Source organism: Cibotium barometz, chromosome 50, assembly GCF_041138505.1.
Source record: "Cibotium barometz isolate CiBa-2024 chromosome 50, ASM4113850v1, whole genome shotgun sequence".
NCBI lineage: Eukaryota > Viridiplantae > Streptophyta > Polypodiopsida > Cyatheales > Cibotiaceae > Cibotium > Cibotium barometz.
In genome coordinates this window covers 22504050-22519134 of record NC_141095.1, presented here as the reverse complement: position 1 = coordinate 22519134, position 15085 = coordinate 22504050, and the positions used below count along the sequence as shown (strand labels likewise).

The following is a 15085-nucleotide window of genomic DNA, read 5'->3' as shown; positions in this document are numbered from 1 at the left end:
CTTGATGATTTTTTCAAGTGGGTATTATTTTTTCAAGTGGGTATTATTTTGTAAAAGTACTTTGCAACTTTAAGTTAATTGAATATAGTGTGACTTTTGTTATAACTTATGGGTATGGTGGATATTACTTTGTGGAAGTACTTTAAAAATTTTTAAAAATTGGGGTATAGTGTGATTTTTGTTATAACATAGTCATTTTTTAAAATGAATGTGATGGTGTTAAGTTTTGAACCATGTTGTAACAAATTAATGTGTGTATAATTATAAACTAATGTTTACTTAATTACTAAATGGATTAATTGTGCACTTTATTGTCTAAATCTTGTGTAGTGACTTTTCTTGCTATTTCAATAAATCAACAACGGGAATTCACAATTTCTTTAATCCATTTGAGCATGTCTCTATTTTTAATAGAAATCCAATAAAGAATTACAAGTTTAATATTTTTACGTAGTCATATCTAAAAAAATTTACTTAGTCATATCTCAAAAAATTTGAGAATATTTAAGAGTTCAAATTTTTTACTTAGCCATATCTTAAAAATTTTGAGAATATTTAAGCATTTGTAATATGAAGCCAAGTCAAGGCAATTTCGCTTTAAATATGATGTCAAGTCCTAGAAAACTAAGTCCTTCACTTTTTATCCCTTTTTTGAAGAAACAAAAAGTTTGTCATTGACAAAAGGTTATGATGCAAAGACACAGAAAGCTCCCAGAAGGTTCACTTTTGGCTAAAAAGCAAAAAAATTTGATGCCACACCATATCCATGATATGATTGAAAAAGAGATAAAAGCTTTCAAAGTCGTTCTATAAACATTGATGAGCTACAAGAAAATCTATTGGGTGTCTTGTTGTGTGATGTGCCAAGATATGAACATTTTTTGCGCATAAAAGTATGGTTTTCTTTTCCAAACTTCAAAATCTTCCTTTTTCTAAGTCCAACACAATTGTTGACTTGCTATGCACACCTTTATGACATTTTCATATATTTATACACATATGAGCATGCATTCACACACACACACACACACTCACACATAGGAGATAAACTTTCAAGGGTTGTTGACAATGAAAACAAAACCCTGGGTATAAGATATTATTTTTATGAAGGATAAGATACAAGAAGATGAAGCAACAATTTTACCTTGCTAGTTAGGTATGGAAGCAAGGGTGAGCAAGGTAAATGGTCATAAAGGAAAGACACGACTGCGGTTCACTTGTAAGGAAATATGACCCTTAAACCCTTAAGAAATATTGTGAATGTTTGTTTACATGTGATTTTACATTAATTAATACAATGAAAGAAAAGCCTCTTTAAATACAATGAAAGAAAAGCCTCTTTAGTAAATCAATGGAAAGAAAAGCCTCTTTAGTAAATCATAAAGGAAAGACATGACTACGGTTCACTTGTAAGGAAATATAACCCTTAAACCCTTAAGAAATATTGTGAATGTTTGTTTAAATACAATGAAAGAAAAGCCTCTTTAGTAAATCAATGGTGGTTAAACTACCCACTTTTGTGAACCCATGTGTTAAAGAGACCTAGAAAGTGAACCCATGTATATTTTTTACATTAAATACAATGAAAGACAAGCCTCTTGAGTAAATCAATGGTGGTTAAACTACCCCTTCCGTGAACCCACTTGTTATGGACACCAAGAAAGTGAATCACCCTTGGTTATCACGTCGATTATGCATTTAAGAGAGTGCATTTGATGCTAAGGAGTGTAATGTTGTAGGCATATGTACCTCACCTAATAATTTCATAAAATGATCCGTCTTTGGCATATTTTCTTGCGTCAACTTGACATCCATGTGTAGCTTTGGTATTTAACGAAAATAATCACTTATTGGGCCTTGTTTAGGCTTTTTGTAGATGCATTGGCACACAAGTTGTCATCATGTGTGGCTTTGGTATTTAATTAAAATAAGCACTTATTGAGGCCTTGCATAGGCTTTCACAGATGCACAGCTACATAAGTTGTGTCATGTGGTTTAATGAGGCCATCTTATTGGGGCTTTATTCAGGCTTTTGCAGATGCATAGGTGCAAATTGTTGTCATGTGGTTTAATGAGGACATCTTAAGCATTTGTGCATATCACAATGACACAAAGAAGGAGATTAAAACATCACCCAACATACATGGTTCTACTATGTACTCTTGTAGGTTAATGTGGATGGTTCCCCGCATCTGTACATATCACTCACGATGACACAAAGAAGAAGATTAAAACACCACTCAGCATGCATGGTTCTAGTATGTACTCTTGTAGGTCAATGTGTATGGTTTCGTGCACTGTATGTATCTTATCCATAATTGTAGTCATACTAATCATGGCTAGACTTAAACACATGCTTAAATGGATTTCAGTTACAATGATAATAATGTCCTCCTTTTGTGTTAGAATGTAATGACTTATAAGGGTAGGGAACTCTCAAGCAACTTAACTAATGCTAACAAGGAGCTACCATGCATTTACATGGCAATATTTTAACTCATTTTTACATCACAAATTGAAAGTTTAAGAAGAGTGTGGTGATAATGACACAAAGGCATAGATATAGCACTATGTGAAAATGGTAGAAATAATAGGTTTACACGAGGGTGCTACAAAACCTAGGAAGGAATGGGGGCATTTAATGGCTTGTTGCTCATCCATTTTGCTAGGGAATATCCTCATTCTTGTTCTTTGGGCTATGTGGGAATAAATGTTGAAGCCATGAACAAATTAAGGAGTGAGATGTCCTAAAACTACTTTAGAAGATATGTTTGTGATCTCTATAGAAAATAAATCCATGTTTGTCCCTTTGTTGTTTTGCAAGTTTTATGCAAGGGTGATTCCAGGGCATATGAAAAACACCTTGAAGGCCCATTTTAAACCAAACAAATGATATTGCTTGCAACAAAAGTCAAAGTTATCATAATGCGTAACATGGATTTACTACATGACTTGTTATGTTAAAAGCACATATGTTAAAAAGGATATTAATAATGTGCTAAGGTGGCCATAATTACACTAAGCACGCATAAAATTGGCAAGGCTTGAGCAAGGCTACATGAGGATCTAACTTACTTGTGACATTCTTAGATTTCATACACATTCAATGTTGTTTTAGTTGAATTAATGCCAGCAAAAAATATAGCTTGATAGATTATGTTGCCCACATGCAAGGAGGCAAATAGCATATACCATATACCATATATCATAGGCAAGATGCAAAATGGTTTCCTTTTATTTTTGGTCTCATTGAGGCTCTAATTCAAATCATAGTATTATTTGTTGTTAAATAATTTTGAGGGCGAAAAGCCATTGTGGGTAGAACATATTGGGGTTGCTTTTTAAATTCAATCGAGGGTTAGACGAGATCACTGGCATTGTAGACATAGCTAGTTGCCCATGAAATAATAACACACTTTAAACGTAGTGCGGGCCTACTCTAGACTCCAGAAAGGCTACGTGAAGCCACCCTAACCATATCCCATGGTCAACCTAGGCAACACAAAGAAACCTTTGGCTGTAATTCTTATGATGTAGGAGAAGGCATCTTGGCATGCCACCCTCTCTAGAGGACGAACAGTTAAGGTTACGTTTAGACTTTAGAGGTGGTATGCCAATAGGCCCACCCTATTGAGCAGTTAGGTGAGGTTGCTCAAGATGGAGTGATTGAGTGGCCAGTTGAGGTTGCCTTTGAGTTGGGATGGAGTTCAAACGCACACGTATGAAGAGGAGGATGGGTTTAGACTTTTGCAAGTGAGAATGACGCAGTGCTCAATGCAAGTTTTTTCAAGACCAGTTTCTATGTAACTTATCATAGGAGAACTCAAATTTTATCAGTATTTGATAGTCAAAATGCCAAAAAAGGGGCATGACAGGGGTCGTAAAAAATCAAGCCTACTGTTTGGATGCACACATTAGGCGAGTTTGGGGCAGAGTGGATGCATTAGACTTGAGAGGCACAATGGGGACCTTTCTCTCGTGGAGTACTAGCGTGCGTGACCACACCCTTCTGCCGATGCGCCGGGCACGAAAGGACGACGACCAAGGCGGCTGCCGGCAAGAAAAGAACCGGCAAAATTTAAGGAACATTAGCCTTCACTCGGTTTCTTCCGACTTTCTTCGTCCCCCCCGCGTTCTTCATAGCTCTCTGCCTAGGTCTTCCATATCTCCGTGCTGTTTCCCAAACCCTAATTTCCCTGTTCCCCTTCCCCCCCTCAGCTTCCATCTCTTTGCCAACCTCGAAACCCCACCCTCCTGCCAGTACCCCTCTGCCTTCGTCTGGCCCGTTTTCGTCAGAGTTTTCCCTTCTTTCCCTAGCTGACATCGCCTTTCCTCAGTTCGAAACCCTGCTTCCTGTCTTATCTTCCTGCTGCCTCCAGCTTGGATCGCTGTGCACAGCTGCGGGTCCCTAGTTTCGCGTTGCCGGTTATGGCCCCCGATCGGCCGCGCTCATTGCGCTCAACCGCATACCAGGCATTCTCTCCTCTCTCCTCTCCTCTTTAACTTCCATCAAACCCTATTCTTGCGTGAGGTCCAATGGAAGACTCCAGGAGCTGGTTTCAGAGATTTCAGCAGAGAACGAAGACTTCGCTAGGTAAGAAGAAAGACTCGCAGGGCTCTGAAAGCGACCGAGATGGTTCCAAGACTGTGGTGGAGGAAGAGGCGCCTTCCAACATCACCAAGCAGAAAGTCGCTGCAGCCAAGCAGCACATTGAGAATCACTACAAGTCTCAAATGAAAATCTTGCAGGAACGCCGAGAAAGGTAACTACTGCCTTTGATGCCTTTCGTTCATTTCCTGTGCCAATTTGTAATTATGGAAACCTTCATTCAGGAGTTTTGCTATCCCACGATCTACTTCTTGGTTTCTTTTGTATGCTTTCTTCTTGGTTTAACTAATCTACCTTATATGCATGCTTTCTTCTTAACTACTTATCTAGCTTAATTAAAACTCTTGTTCTAAGGCTGTCCCCAGAGCATTCCCCGCCCATGGGACTGGTGGGCAGTTGGATGGACAAGATTGCCCGTTCAAGTGATGTGCAGATCTTGCCCGTCCATGTGACCTGCGGCAAGGTTAGGCTCGTTGATCACTGGCAGCGCTAATATCTAACCAGCCTTAGATATTGATGGGCAAGAGAAGGACGTATAAGTAAGCTAAACACATCACTTGACCAGGTATCGAAATTTCCTCCCAACACTGTTTACAACAAGCGAAAAATCAAGAGCAGCCCAAACATAATAGTTTCATTCTCTTATAATGGTCGCACAAGCTGCAGATCAAGAGCAGGTCAAACCTAATTGTTGTGCAGTCACAACCTACCAAAATGCTCAGATGTTTGCGAGCAGTTTCTTTTGGTCCTCCACTCACAAGCAAGATGGAGGATAATTAAGGGTGACTTTAGATGAGGGCGCATGGGACTTTTTTCTTGACACGATTTGTTGTAATCTGAATAGGGCCCTCGGAGGCTGCCTGATTGAATGGCAATCTGGGACAGGGGTCCCTGTTTGTGAATCCCACGCCACTTCTCCAGCCTTTTGGTGGTGATTGTGACGGGGTTGCCCTTTGTAAATCCAGGCCAACTTATCTAGAAACCCATCCAGCCTCCAAAGGATGCCCAATTGAATGATGGGTGTTGCCCTTTGTGAATTCCGCCTAAGTAAGCTACTCAAGTTTTATTCTACCAATTTTCACCCAGTCTTTATCTACTGTCATGTGAGTCGTACCATTGTATTTACTATTGACTACGCGTGTAGCTTCTCAAACACTGGTAGATCTAGATCTAAAATTCAGGCAATTTCAGGCCATGCCTCCTTTGCATGGTAGTGTTTTTCACAATCTATGTTGGTGACATGAATACTTGCCTAGTAGAACTCATTCGGGATGTGTAATTTGACTTTTTCAGACGCAATATACTAGAGAAAAAACTTGCAGACGCAGATGTTACAGAGGAGGAACAAAGCAATTTTCTCAAGGATTTGGAGAGAAAAGAAACTGAGTACATGCGGTTGCAGAGACGGAAGATGGGAGTGGATGACTTTGATCTTTTGACGATAATCGGGCGAGGAGCATTTGGAGAGGTGCCTTTTCTAAGCTTTAGCTGCTCTACAAAATGCTATCAATGAGAGTGTGAAGCATTTGACAGCTCTTTGTTATGCATTGTTGAACTCTTGAGAACTTTCTTTGATAGCAAAAGGGATGGGAAAAATTTAAAATATCAACTATCGTCGAGTAATGGTGGGATAGGAGTATTAAGATGGTCCAACGAATATCAATACGGTTCCATGTTTTTTGTGAATGATGTAGTAAGAGTGGACGTTTTTGATTTACTTTGACAAGCAATGTGATGTCTTTGTGGCATGCACCTCAACCAATGTAGTAAGAGTGGACGTTTTTGATTTACTTTGACAAGCAATGTGATGTCTTTGTGGCATGCACCTCAACCAATGGGGGGTTGGATGACATGCTGGCTGCTGTGACCTGTAGTGCTTTAATAAATGATAAGTCTTTTTGTGAATGATGTACTAAGAGTGGACGTTTTTGATTTACTTTGACAAGCAATGTGATGTCTTTGTGGCATGCACCTCAACCAGTGGGGGGTTGGATGATATGCTGGCTGCTGTGACCTGTAGTGCTTTAATAAATGATAAGTCTCTGCATTATAAAAATTGGTTCATGAGAGGAAAGAGGCCGTCTGGGAGAAGACATGATGTACAGACCACATTTGCTCTTCTCCAGCTGGATTACAGCAGGACAATGGGCAAGCACCGGAGCAAGGTAGAGGCCTTTTTATACAGCATTGGAGGGAAAAAAAAGGCGCCAAGAGAAGAGAAGTGTCCAGTTTTTGTAGCTGGTTGTCAAGCCATATTGTAGACTATGACAGAATGTCGGCAGCCTTCATGTTCAGATCCCAATCTCTATCCAAAAACGTTACTTGAAGAAATGGCCTTGGTCTCAGCACAAGGAAGAGGAGATGCAAGGTGTTATGTCCCAAGGCTAATCTGGGTTATGAACTTCAGGTTAGGTTAACCGTAGCTTGGGGTTAGGCATCTTTATATGGTTGATCAATCCCCAAAAGGCTATAAGCTTAAAGCTTTGTGGAAAGCTTTGAGCTTTTCATGAGGAAGAGCCTTCGTGAACAAATCTGCCACATAGTCACGTGTAGAGACAAACCAAGCTGATCTCATGCATGGAGCCTCTCCTTGACATAATGCATCTCAATGTGCTTCGCATGAGCATGAAACATTGGGGCACCCTCATCACCAGAGCCTGCACCACTCGGGATGGCAGCCCTTTGTGCTATTCTCCACCCCTTAGGTACTGCAGCACCCTTGTCACCAGAGCCTGCACCACTTCACCTTCCGCTGCCCATTACAGATATCTACCACTTCGGAGTGCCTTTGCATCCACCGATGCGAGCCTTTGACACCGACCATGTCACGGAGTGCCTTTGCCTCACATTGACTCGAGCCTTTGTCACTGACTGTGCTTAGCTTAGACCTCATATGTGCTTCTGTGCCGGTCTTCTACTCAGAGTCACCTCACATTAGAGGGCCTTTTGTGCATGATTTCATTCACCATTATACATACTCATTCATCCGTTTCATGTTGTGTTGATTTGCTTTGATCTCTCGTACATATGATCCTTTCGTCCACATCTCTCTCTGTCTTGCACTCTCTGTTCAGCACATTCTAGTGTCCCTTTGCTTCCGCTCTAGGCACTCTTTCAGTGAGCAAAACTAGCCCACTATCCTTCGCTGTAGGAACATCTCCAAAAGAAGTATCCACAAGATCATTGGCTGCATAGCACCCAGAAGTAGAAACCATCTGTCGATCACTGGCATCACCATATAGGTCACAAAGCAACTGCTCCGCGTGTTACATTGGTATCAGAGCATCAGGCTCACCAAAGCTAAACACTGATTGAGTCCCATATGATGGTGTACAGGACCAAGGTACAGGAAAGTACACGGATACGAAGCAAGGAACACAGAATCGGGAAGAGCTCCCAAGAGGTTTGTTGGTGGTGTTCCACAAAGCCCGAGGGGATGGCAGTCCTGTGAGCCAGATAGGTTCTTGGGCAACGGTCCCAAGGGAGGATTATCCTCCAAGGGGTGATGTGAGTGCCCAACTCATTTCTCAGGAATGAAGACTAAGACAGTGTTCAAAGTCAGGGCAGGAATGGATTGGGGACTGGAGGGAACAAGTGCATAGATATTATTCAGAGTCAGACTGGTTTTGGAGACCAGGCCGGGTGTTTAGTGAAAAGGGTTGCCAGAGTTGGATGGATGATAGAGGGACTCTGGGAATAGAGTGGGATGATGACAGTTATCCAAGAACAGGTTGGAATCCCGTCATCAAGTTTAGTAGAGGGCACTTCAACGTTTTCTTTATTTGGTCCTATTGGTTGGCAGCACTTCAATATTCCAAACGGCCTATAAAAGGCACTCAAGGCTCATCATTGTATTCATTCATTCCTTTATGGAATGGGTCCTTGGGGTCCTTAGAGTAGGACTAGATTTTGGTGTTTATCACCTTTTGTATGAAGGCAGTCTAGGGCTGTAGAAGGGTACCTTTTTGTACCATATGAAATATATTGAATTTCAGCATTTCTTTCTCTCTCTACTCTCCCTTCTGTCTGCGTTTTTGCATGAGCATTTCTTAGTGGTGTTTAGGGCTAAAAGAAGACCCCCAGAGCTTTCGTGTGTTACATAACAAGAAAGTGGTATGCAAGGTGGTACCAAACGTTATGTACTGTACGGATCCATACATACTGTACGTTGTTTGGTACGGAAAAAAATTTTAAGGTACGTAAAAATACGTACCATTGGTAAAAATACATAAAATCTCAGAAATTTCAGCCACCTACATAAAATTTCAGTCCATGTCCACATTGACATATAAAACTTTCGAAATAGACACAACAAGGTCACAAACCTACTAATTCAAAAGTGAGAAATTAGAATCACAAGTCGTCAATCATACTTAATAAGTTAATCATACTTAATACTTAATACTTATTACTTAAGACAAGTCACATTGTCACAAGTGAGTCGTCCACAGATGGTGGGCTAAGTCTGAGAGAGAGAGAGAGAGAGAGAGAGAGAGAGAGAGAGAGAGAGTTATGTTGCTGCCTTGGGGGCCTGAGCAAGGGTGGGTGAGTTATATTGCCAACCGTACTGGGCGCCAGTGGGGCGAACAGAGAGGGCGGCTACGCACGGAGGCGCGAAGCGAACAGGGGCGGTGAGGGTAGAGGCGAACCGAGGCGGCGGTGAGCAGGCGGCGGCCCAGGGAGAAGGCGGCCGGCGATAGTAGCGAAGAGAGAGAGAGAGTGTGACTGTAGAGAGTAGAGAGCATGGCGGCTAGCCCCTACCGGAAGGTTGAGGTCGTACGGCCTCCAGAGTCCAGACACAAGACGCAGGCACGCCGGAAAAAACAACGTACGGATCGATCCGTACGTACGGATCCCCGTACGATACGGATTGGATCCGTACGTACGTTTTGATCCTACCTTGGTGGTATGGGAGCCAAATCTGAAGCTATCATCATTGATCCAACCAATAGGACCAAACCTCATAAAAAAAAACTGTCCAAATCAGAAAACGCTGATGTAGGTCCCTTCCTCCCACCAAAATGCAGCCCTAAGAGGCTGGACAGCACCCGAAAAATCCTCCTTGTAGCAAAAAACGCAGAAGCTTCCGTCGACTGTACCTCCAACCTTGAGGCCACCAGAAGAGGGAAGCAAAAAATGCAGATTTGATATAGAGAGAAAAGGCAGCCACACATGGCTTGGGAATATGCTGTAAGAGGGTGCAAGAGGGAAAGGCATCAACAAGAACTGTAGCTTGGGCTATCCTCAAGGGGAAAAAAAAAATGCACAATCTTAGAAGAAGAAGTGTCCTCCACAGGTACCAAGGGTGCCACCAAAGCTCGAACCACCACAATCCCCCTCTTCAAAGGGGAATGTCCACCGGAGAGGAAAACGCAGCCAAAGAGGGGCTGCTGTCGTGAAAAAACTGGCCGCCTAGATCCAAACTCCAAGTAGGAATGAAACGCTGATGAAAAAGTTACCTTTTGGCTGCAAGCGATGAAGCCAATGAAACCGATCCCGTCAAGTGGGAAGGACTCCGTTGGACACCCACACGCTTAATAGCACAACTTTAAAACCACAAGTTTAAAATGGACAACTTTAAAACAACTTGAATTTAAATGAACAGAAATGGAAAGATGGACACCAGCACTGGGGCCGGAACGGGCCGACCCCCCCCTCAATATATGATATATTTATTGGGAGTATTTAATGAATACAATGCTCCATGGGTTCTGAGAACCAGATAATGTCCATGTACATATGAAAACAGTACCAAACAAGTAGGCTCGGATTTCGATGTAGAAACTCGAAGCAGAACGACCACTAGTGTGGCCCAATCGCTACGGTCCTGTGCTTTCACTGGACTCCGCGGAGAGCGCCTCACTGGTGTTCCGAGACCACGCACAAACAGGCGCTCTCGTACTAACGCCTGGCTCTCCCGATCTCAGCACCTTTGGACCGAGGTTCGCCAATACAGCTTGGACAACCCGGCACCGAACGGGTGTGGCCGTAGAGGGATGAATCCCTTATCAGATTTAAACATATAATACTTTACTCAAATCTGAAAATTACTTACTTGTAAATGGTTGATAGAAAACCCATACTCGAAGTATGAAGAAGCCTCCCAGGAGAGGCGAAGTTCCTTTGATGAAGACTTAGTCGCCTCGTGGTGAACCACCAAGGCAGGTACCACCGTAAAAGAAAATCACAGCCACCTGCTGTGCGAGAAGAAGTATCCACTTGCAAGGGCGGATAGAGACCTGGCTTGTATGGAGAAGCAACCTGCTATAAGGAAAGATGCCGCCTGGCTACAACAAGTGCAGCCACCTTATAGAATGCACAGCCTCTTGTATGGAGAAGGGATCGCCTGCTTGGGAAGAGGGGTGGGCGCCTGCAGGAGAAGAGGAGTAACCCACAGAAGCTGGTCACACAGTCGCCTGCAGCAAGAAAGGCAACGTAGCCTTGCTAGAGATAAAACATACACAGCCGCCTGTAGAGTAGGCAGCCGTCAGCCTATGGTGCAGTCGCCAGCAGAGATAGTCAGCCGCCTGTGAAGAGCAGCAGCGTAGCCTGCAGCAGAGGGTCGCCTGTAGAGAGTCAGGCGCAGCCAGCAGCAGAGTCAGCCGCCTGTAGAGAGTTTGGCGCAGGCAGCAGCAGCATAAGCAGCCCCCTGCAGAATTCAACGCAGCCACCAGCAATAATTTTCAGCCGCCTGTAGAGAGGCAGGCGCAGCTAGCAGCAGGGGATACTTCGCCTTTATGAAATAAACATGCGCCAGGGGGAGAGGTGATCGCCGGCAGCTGGTTCTCCACGAAGCGGATGCTCTTTTTTTTTTAACGTCAAAGGGTGAAGCGAGATGTTCTACGTTTGATGGAGAGAGCTTTTTTTTAAAAATCAAATTAATGTGGAGTTAATCTTTGTGATACCCACGCATGCATGTGGGGGATTAGTGGGGGTAGGTGACCATGCCCACCCCCACACTCACTTAAAAGTGGGGCTCCCCACCTTGGCCCCAAAGTGGGTGCCCACTTTTAAATAAGTGTGAACACCTAACCTTATAAATCAAAGGGTTAGAATATAAAACATTAAAACAACATGTACCATATACTTACCACCTGTTCACATGCACTGAAACTTGTCAGAATACAGGGCAGACTTCACGACTCACTGGCAGGCGTCCCCGCTCAGTAAGTAACACGTCAGGCAGGCAAACACACAAATACATGTCATGCGAAAACAGTTTCAAACATGCAAAATATGTGTGCATGTGCAAATAGTAACATGGACATATCTCCCGTTCATGGAACATGTACAAAATATCTGTCGGCACAAAACTGGCACGACATAAAAACATAAAATCCTGGTCTTCCTATGGAGTGACAGTCCCATAGGTAAGACACAGTTCCAGGCAGGAGTTTCCCTATGGTGTGACAGTCCCATAGGTAAAACACGGCACGAATACTGGCTCTTCCATGGCGTGACAGTCCCATGGATCGAACACAGTCCAGGTCATACACGGGTGGCACTGATCTGGCTCCCGTCCATACGACACCATCCTACTAACACACGGGTGGCACTAGTCTGGCTCCCGTCCATGTCAGCAAAATACTGGCCTCTTCACATGAGACACCGGCCTGGCCTCAAGTGAACGAGACGCAAAAACTAGGAATGGACCAAATGGTCGGCCAATTGGTGACATCCCCCCGGGCTTCTAAAGAGTTGACCTCAACTGAAAAGCCTCAAGATATGCCTGCAACAATTGCGGATAATCTGCAAAATATTCCTCATTTATCCATTTGGCATCAATAGGCAAATAATTCTTAAACTTCACAAGGTATCTCCTGGAAAGCTTTCCTGCAGGTAGCTTTCTCTCCTGGTGAAAAACAATCTGTTCTGGCTGGAGGATCTCCTCAAGCTCTTCAATCTCTGGCGGATCTTCTGTGACAGGCTCATCAGGATCTGGCCCCACATATTTCCGAAATAGACTCACATGAAAAGCATTGTGAATCTTCCAATGACTAGGTAAAGCAAGCCTGTAGGACACTTCATTGATCTTCTGAATCACCTTGAAGGGTCCATAATAGCGAGGAGAAAGCTTAGGATATGATCCTTCTCGTCCTGGCCTCTTCCGAAGCCTAGCCTTCTCAAATTTCAGCAATACCCAATGATCAATCACCTTCTTTGACTTCCATGTCCCTTCTATGCTTTTCAGCAGCCTTTTTATGCTTATCCTGAGATCTTGCAATGGCTGTCCGCACCTGACCAAAGGCAACATCCAAGTCACGAACATATTCATCAGCTGCAAAAATCTCATCCTTTGTACGAAGGATGGGTGGCAAGACCACTCTGCCATAAATAATCTCAAACGGAGCCTTTCCTGTGGAAGCATGGATCGTATTGTTGTAAGCAAACTCAACAAGTGGAAGATACTTCTCCCATGCACTCTTTTGATCTGCCACATAACATTTCAACAAATCCAACACAACTGAATTCGCAGCTTCACTTTGGCCATCCGTTTGGGGATGATAAGCTGATGAAAACTCAAGCTTAGTACCCATATTATCAAACAAAGCCCTCCAAAATAGGCTTGTAGTCCTGGGATCTCTATCCCCAACAATGGATTTAGGCATACCATGATGCTTGAAAATATTAGCAAGAAAAAGCTTTACCATATGATCAGCTTTGATGGTTTTCTTGACGGGCAAGAAGTGAGCTTGCTTGCTAAACCTGTCCACAATAGTCCAAATAGCATCATTGCCATGCTGGGATCTAGGCAAATCCATAATAAAATCCATCGTGATACTTTCCCAAGGTTGCGAGGGAATAGGCAATGGCTGAAGCAAACCTGGAGACTTTTGCCTGTCAAATTTCACTTTTTGGCAAGTGATACATGCACGCACATAAGTCTCAATGTCTTTACGCATGCTTGGCCAAAAGAAATACCTCTAAATCATGTGAGTAGTAGGCATAATACCTCGATGACCAGCATATGGTGGAGCGTGACATTCGTCCATAACCTTAGGACGCAAATCCTTCACCACACATAGGCAATTATCCTTCATGAGATAACCCTCATTGATTACATAAGAGGCATGTGAATGACCAGCCATCAAATCAGTCCATATATGGCAAAAATCAGCATCCAAATGATACAAATCTCTCATAGCAGATAGATCTCCATGAGAGGCCACTGAGACTGCAGCAATATAAGGCCTCCTAGATAGTGCATCGGCCACCACATTTTTCTTTCCTGGAGTATGTACAATCTGAAAATGAAACATGGAAAGAAAATTTGCCATTCTCATCTGCTTCTCTGAAAGCTTAGTTTGAGATAGAAAGTATCTCAAGCTTTGATGATCTGTCTTGACTACAAATTCAGCCCCAAGAAGGTAATGTTTCCAAATCTTTAAGGCATGAATTACAGCCAAGAGCTCTTTCTCATAGATATCCATATGAAGCTCAGCATCATGCAAACGACGGCTCTCGTATGCAACTGCATGCCCTTCTTGATTTAGGACAGCTCCTATGCAATCACCACAAGCATCACATTCAACCACGAATGACTTGTGCAAGTCAGGAACAATCAATACTGGACCACATATGATCGCATGCTTGAGCTGCAAGAAAGCATCCTGTTCCTTTGAAGTCCATTTGAAAACAGTTTTCTTCTTCGTGAGATCATGTAGAGGAGTGGCAATCATAGCAAAATGCCTTATGAAACGCCTGTAGTATGAACATAATCCCAGAAAACTACGTACTTGATGTACGTTTTGCAATTCGGGCCAATTCCGAATAGTCTCTATCTTTGCAGGATCCATTGTAACTCCATCTTTGGATACAATATGTCCCAAATAATGAATCTCTGAAAGGAAAAACTCACTTTTCTTGGCATTGACGAAAAGTTTGTGCTTCCGCAACTCTTCGAACACTGTGACCAAATGAGTTCTGTGTTCTTGCTCATTCTTGGAGAAAACCAAGATATCATCAAAGAAGACTCCTGTAAACTTGCGATGGGGTCGGAATATCCTATCCATCATACGATTAAAAGTAGCAGGAGCATTGGTGAGACCAAAAGGCATTACCAAGAATTCATATAATCCGAAGGCTGTCCTGAATGCAGTCTTATGGACATCTTGTGGCACCACGCGAATCTGGTGATAACCACTCTTCAAATCAAGTCTGCTAAAGCAAGCTGAGCCATCAAGTTTATCCAAGATATCATCAATACGTGGAATAGGAAATCTGTTCTTGATGGTAAGCTTGTTCAAAGCTCTATAGTCCACACACATACGGAATGATCCGTCCTTCTTTTGAACTAGAAGCACAGGAGAGCAGTAAGGTGAGGAACTGGGCTGAACCAAACCTTTCTCTAAAAGCTTGTTTACCTGGTTCATAATTTCTTCTTGTTGTGCAGCACTTACTCGGTATGCGGGTTTGTTAGGTGGAGAACTACCTGGCACAAGATCTATGCGGTGATCTTCGGGCCTTTGGGGAGGT

The 15085-nt window shown here is 43.0% G+C and overlaps 1 protein-coding gene across 1 annotated transcript in view; it reads left to right on the top strand.

The window, feature by feature from the left end:
* Positions 1-3973: 3973 nt before the first annotated feature.
* LOC147609949 (uncharacterized) overlaps positions 3974-15085 on the top strand; it is a 65404-nt gene continuing 54292 nt past the window's right edge. The window contains exons 1-2 of the mRNA XM_086787198.1: positions 3974-4763; positions 5903-6077. Of these exons, the coding sequence (XP_086643324.1) occupies positions 4537-4763; positions 5903-6077 (402 nt within the window). The 5' untranslated portion in view covers positions 3974-4536. The remainder of the gene's footprint in view (positions 4764-5902; positions 6078-15085) is intronic.